The 6,663-nt window shown below is 33.4% G+C and overlaps 1 protein-coding gene across 1 annotated transcript; it reads right to left on the bottom strand.

The window, feature by feature from the left end:
* Window positions 1-4,331: 4,331 nt before the first annotated feature.
* LOC134265306 (caprin-2-like) lies at window positions 4,332-6,032 on the bottom strand. Its single transcript, XM_062747541.1, has 2 exons — window positions 5,600-6,032; window positions 4,332-4,775 (listed from the first exon to the last, which is right to left on the bottom strand). The coding sequence occupies exons 1-2, from the start codon at window positions 5,967-5,969 to the stop codon at window positions 4,366-4,368; spliced, it is 780 nt and encodes a 259-aa protein (XP_062603525.1). The 5' UTR covers window positions 5,970-6,032; the 3' UTR covers window positions 4,332-4,365.
* Window positions 6,033-6,663: the final 631 nt, after the last annotated feature.

The following is a 6,663-nucleotide window of genomic DNA, read 5'->3' as shown; positions in this document are numbered from 1 at the left end:
TTGAAAAGATTTTTATGCACCAATAATCGAAAAGTCGATCAAATTATATAATTAGTATATATAATTATATACCTTTTGTAAGAACATTTCTCTTTGTACTAATATATTTGACCATCTAATCAAGATCTTAGTTTTAAACCTACTGTATAGGGGGAAAATAACTCGCGGTGTTTATATTCGCTATATTCACGGTGTTAATAAATCCGTGAATTCAAGAAACAGTGAATAAATTGTCAATAATCTCCATGTTTTATTTGGAAATTTGAGAATAGAGTACGATAGGTTGACTACGACAGATTGATATACAGTAAAATTTGTCTAATCCGGACTCTGAGTACTCCGGATTTTTGTCCATTCCGTCTATAAATTTTAGTCCCATGCACTTCTTTAACACATTCATCAGAAAAAATTCTGTGTAGTCCGGATACTGTCTATTCTGTATTCCGATCGGCCATATTGGTCCCAACTGCTCATAATTAACGGTAATTATTTCCTCTAATACGGCCACACCTGAGTTACTTCAAAGCAATTAACACCTTTCGTGGTGGATTTGATAATCTGTGTTTACATTAGCAGTGCCAGGAAACGAACTCGGTGAAACGCGGCGGTGACACATCCCAGTTAAAAAAAAATTATTAGTATATGATTGAATTACAATTAAAAAATAATAATTTTGTTTTAACTCGATTCTTTTACCACATTATAACAAAAAAATAAATATGTACGCGATTTACAAATAAATATAAAAATCGGGATCGAAAATCGGACGCATTTCAAAATGGCGCCACAATACTGTGGGGGAAGACGTAATTTTTTACATAAAAATTAAAAGTTCAATCTAATAATAAGCACATCGTAAATAATTGTGCATTACTCTTTTTACATTGAATGAGCTCTTTGACAAGCGAAACATGATTCGCTTGATATATATATATTATAGTAGGCTTATATTATGCGTGCTCGTAGATTTTGATATAAGGTAACATTTCACCCGACTTTCAAACTTCGTGAACAAACAAGAAAATACATTCAGTCATAAGAGACTATTTTATAATTTCTAGACTCCTAAATATTGATTGATTTCATCATTTAATTATATTTCATATTATGTATAATAATGAACTTGTAAATAAACAACGAAATTTTCAACATTAAAATTTTCCTGTCTAAACCGGCCAAATTTTATGGAACCGACGGAAACCGGTTTGGACAAATTATTCTGTACATGTATATGCAGTACATGGTCGTTTCAGTAATTACGAGTAGTACTCGTCATTCAATTATTTTAATTATCACGTTTTACTTTAATTCAAATCGGCAGATGATAATTCGTGTTTGTTCCAAAGCTGTTTTAATAGCCAACGCTACATGTTTCATCAATCAAAACACGTGGGCCATGGGTTTTGATTACCCGTGCGTAACTAATGTTACCACGTGTATTTGTTACCTGCATTATCATGCATATTAGTTTTTATCAACATTTTGGTTTTAAAAAATCATTCAAATAAATATCGAACTTACTGAATATGTGGAAGATAATATTTCGGCGAACTTAATAAACACATTTACTTCCGTCCAGTGGTTTTTCGCCGCCTTGTATTGAAGATCTTGGGTGCACATGCACTCACCATAATAGCATATAGGAAATTCAATTGACGTTTAGAGTGTAGGACTTTTAATAACTTCACTTGTTTTAATTAATGTTCGATTAAATCTATCAATTTTATATAAACCTGCCCTGTTGTTCGTGAAATAAAAACAACGCTGAAGAATGTCGTTTACTTGTAGCTATTCCGCGAATTCAAGAAACCGCGATCGTGTCAGATGAGAGAAAAACGTGAAAATTACAACCCGTGAAATTAATCCCCTATACAGTACTTTATCAATATTTTACCGAACTTTAACATTTCAACAGTAAGTACTGTGTATTTAATTTTTCTCTTTTTTTATTTCTTGTGACAAGTCTTTCCCCTGAATTCCAATATTTTAGACCTGATGACCTTCACCTTGGATTTTGACACTTTCTAAAAAACATTAACCTTGAAGGATTGATGGTAGGGATTTTACATTTCAAATGTATATTACAAAGAGTCAAGGCCTTTCAGAGTACCAACACTTTTGACAAAATGACTGTGACATTCAAGTTAAACCGACTTTTGAAAAACATTGACCTTGGCATGATGGCTAGAAGGGGAGATGGTAGAATTTCTTTCATATTTCACTTGTGTATTATTGAGTTAAGTTCTTCCTTTGGGTATCAATATTTTTGACCGTTTGACTTCCATCTTGAAATTTGAGCTACTTTTGTAGAGTTTAACCTTGATTATAACTTTTGAACATTGAGCGTTTGGTGCATGTACTTTTACACCAATGTATCCTTGTGACATGAACATGCAATACAGTGTATCTAACAATTATACTAAATGTATAGTTAGGATGAGCAAGAGTGTATCTTTCAAATTTGTGAATTTCATGATACCTGTGTCAAGGGTTCTAGAAGCTTCAAGAGAATTCTGAAATCAAACATGGAAATAACAACAATAATTAAGCTCAAAAGTCTATTGAAAAAATAGAAATCTATGTAAGAGAAAACTCAGACTCCTAAAAACATCAGGTGTGGTTAAGATACCATGGACCAGTAAGCATCGCCTCTGGACTAGTCACGCCTTGACTTTTTGTATGTACATGGAGCATGTTCTTGCGTATCAAATCAATAAGGAAACATAAACCTCACATGTGGGTGATAATTTAAGGGTAGGGCCTATATTGCTTTAAGAGAGTTATGAAATCAAACCAAAACTAAGGGAAGTTTACGAAAAGTTCAATTCGTCACGTTTATCAGAAAGTTTTTCTTACGCTACGTTTTTTTTTATTTATAATATGCCTCTCGCTAAACAATCACTTACATGGAAGTGTTGTGCATCAGTCCAAATGTTTGTCCTTCACTGCTGTTAATATTTTAGGGAGAAGTAATGAAAGAATATTGATATGAACGTTTACTGCAACACGATATATATCTTTTAAAGAATTTTATAAAGTTTGATAATTCACTGAATTGACGACGGATTTTCCGTTATTTCACGATCGTGACAATAAGCACACGGCGGGTGTGACCGGTCAGCAGGGGATGCTTACTCCTCCATGGCATCTGATCCCACCCCTGATGTTTCGGGGGTCCGTGTTTGCTCTGCTCTTGTTTTGTATTGTTTTATGGACTTTGAAATTGAATACTGTTCGTTATCTCCATATCCTTCCATAGGTATGGCTATTCAACCTCATTTTGATTGTTTGGAATATCAAAAATATTTGAAACTGACATTTTGTAGAACGTCCTTCTTAGAAAGGGAACTAGGTATACGGGTATAAAGATAAACAACTGCATAACTAGATCCTAGCCCAACAAAAATACAATAAATATGTACAAACAAAATCCTGCTCTATCACCTGGGACCAGTACATACTGGTCATAAAATCTGTGTTCTTTCTTTAACGTCTGAATTATTCAAGACAGAAGGGTAGATGTTTTTAATATTGCCCCAAATCGCTTAATGCAAGATTTGGAAATCCATCAGGTAATTTTGATATTTTAAATATATAATCAGACAAAGTGTCACGGTCTGTTTTTTGCATGTTGGTCCATGGCCTGGAATTATCTTACACAAAATTTTTGAATTTTTAATATTTATGAATTTAAAACGGCAGTTGAAAGATCGGGGTTCACTAAATGTTGACTAAGGTCTTTATTGTGTAAATTCTGCTTCTGATGAAATATCATCCAAGATCAAAGAAAATAAGTTCAAAATGTGAAACAAATAGATTTAACTACATTCAACTTGAATAATGCATTCCATCCTTTATTTTAAAAAGTTCATTCATGATAAATTATAAATGTAAGTGTCCTCGGTGAGTTTTACAAATGTGGACAACTTTAGAATAAAACATGTATTATGTAACATTTTGTTATTCTGATCATCATTTCTATACCATTCTTCCTTAGTTAATAACGATTAATAGAACATTGGCATATCACTGAGATAAAAAATGAAAACATAAAGTATCTTTGAAAAAAATACTCAATCAAAAATATGTTTTGCATTATGCATTTACAGCCCCTTGATAAAGTATGCAATCATTATAAAGAATTAATTCTGAAAATTTCTTTTACAGTGCACCGCGGTGAATGGATTTCAGAAAAAAAAAACTATCCATGAAAAATATGTACATTAAAAATAAGTTTCATTTTGACTTTTTTCTTAAGTTAACGTAACAACACAGGCATTCTGCAACTCTGATAAAATATATATTTTCGTTAAAAACGAAATGAAAAAAAAAAAAACAAATATACTTAGCAATATTCTTTGCATTTTATTGATCTTCATACAATAGAAATCCTGAGAAGCTGCTTTCCCAACCAAAGCTGTTCGCTCCATGCGGAGTTCCGAGTCGAACCCAGACGGAGTCTCCGGCATTGACATGGACAATAGTCATTCCGCCTCCATTATAATACCCTCCTGGAGTGTGGCTTTGTACGAAGTGTCCACCTTTACTAACCCCTTCTACGACGAGTTCCGTGTGGACATACCCATCTAAGCTTACCACTAATTGCACGTAAAATACGTACACTCCAGAGACGTTGGGGGTGAAGACTCCTGTAGAGTGATGGTATTGGTTTCCTTGGTTTAAAATGACGCGCCCGAATATCAAAGGTTGATGAAGGGCTAGGTTTTTGAAATCCGATGGCGAGTTTGCATGGAATGCTATTCTGCGTGAAATATCTGAAAAAGAAATCCGTATTTGTTAAAAATTGAAGAAAATTTGTTTCATCAGTCTGAGAATTTTCTTCACATTTTGCCAATTGATGATATAACGCTATATCAATATAAATACCGAAAAGATACAAAGAATTGGAATATATATATTGAAGATCTTGTAAATTATAGATAAAAACAGGATATTGAATGTTGATACACATATATGTATATATTATCATAACAGTAACTTGATCTGAAGGGTCGTATCAAGTCGATTTGACAGGCGCAGATCATCAGATCAAACGAGACGCGAAGCGTTGAATTTGATCTGATAATCTGTTATGATGATAAATTTATTATATTCCCCATTTTAAACTAGCTAAATATAACAAAATAAGACTCTAGAGATATATTGTATAATATTTATCCGTAAAACAGATCATAATAACAAGGGACTCTTTGACGCGCAAGAATAATAGGGTAATGTTTGTGCGTACTGCGTCATCAGTTTCAGAGAGTGGTGATATGGATTCATAAAACCACAGCGTGTTGATCCAGAAAGTAGGATCACGACGTCCTGTGATTGCGTACAATAAACAGTAAAATTGAGTGATACTCATTGGGTATATAATAAAAAATTTATTTCCACGCTTGTTCTCCGATTTCGGAAAAGGTAAGAACTTTGCAATACAAACATTTTGCTGCAAAACCGGCCACATTTCGTGTGACTTTGGAATTACGTATTCAACATTTAGTCTTATAAAATAAATCTGTTTGTTATCAAACTACTAGACTCAATTAATAAAATACTATTATACTTTACTTTCCAGTTATACAAACAAACTTACTAGGTGGCGATGAAGGACTTGGTGTTGGATGAATCAGTAATCGTTTTATCACAGGTTTGTCGTCTTTCGGAAGGTCTCTGATGAAACCGCCGTCTGTCCTCTGCGTTTGGAAAGTTTCTTTTGACTCAGCTTCAGTTATATCTGTTTGAGGGCATTCGCATTTTTCTGGTTTTTTCTTTAAAGCATCTTCGAGTTGCTTGATTTTCTCTTTCTGGTCTGACATTTCTTTTCGCATTTCCATTAACTCCATTCGCAATGCCCGGATTTCATCAGACCAAGGTTCGCTCGATGTTCCTGCTGACCTTTCTGGGTCCTCAGATTTTATACAGGAAATGAAAAAGAACAGATTCAAGACCAAAAACACTCTCATATCTGGTTTGATTGAAACAATAGTTTGGTAAATCTCATGCACAGAATGAACACAAAAATATACTGATAAGGAGTGATAAGATACACTGCGACCTGTATTCGTTGAATAGAATTTATGTTGTATATAAATTATCATTTTTATTGTCGAGAAACGTGTTTTTTTTTTTTTTTTTTCATCTTGCACTACTATATACTGTATTATGCCTATCAAGGTATTTTTAAACCAAGTAGTATGAATATTTAAGGAATGTCTCTAATTCTTGGCCGAATTATTCGATATAACCTGGTTTGGGTAAGTTTATGCTTTATAATCCGCGAAGCAGATTATAAAAAAAGCGTTAGGCCCCTAACTGACCAAAACCAGGTACTAGAATAATTTGGCCAAGAGTTAGAGTCATTCCATATACATGTAATCTTATTTTTAAAAAAATAAGCAATTGTGGATGTAAAATTGTGTTGCTTTTTATGAGTTCAAATTTTCCGCTCAATAATGCAACCTTGGTAACTGAATAAATGGGAAGCAAGGGGAGGTAATAACTGATTCATAGACTTAGCAGCCATGATGTTTGTTTACAATTGAGATAAGATCGAGTTACATATATTAAAAATGGAAAATTTCCATGATCCCGAGGATTGGAAATGAGGGGATTGCATAGATACAAATTAATGATTCAGCCGGTTGTGAAGAGGGTGTG

The sequence above is a fragment of the Saccostrea cucullata genome, unplaced genomic scaffold (genome assembly GCF_032062105.1).
Source record: "Saccostrea cucullata isolate Sc308-1 unplaced genomic scaffold, CSIRO_AGI_Scuc_v1 ctg10897, whole genome shotgun sequence".
In the NCBI taxonomy this organism is placed as follows: domain Eukaryota; kingdom Metazoa; phylum Mollusca; class Bivalvia; order Ostreida; family Ostreidae; genus Saccostrea; species Saccostrea cuccullata.
Note: the sequence above shows the minus strand (reverse complement) of the source record. Positions and strands in the feature narration are given on the sequence as shown.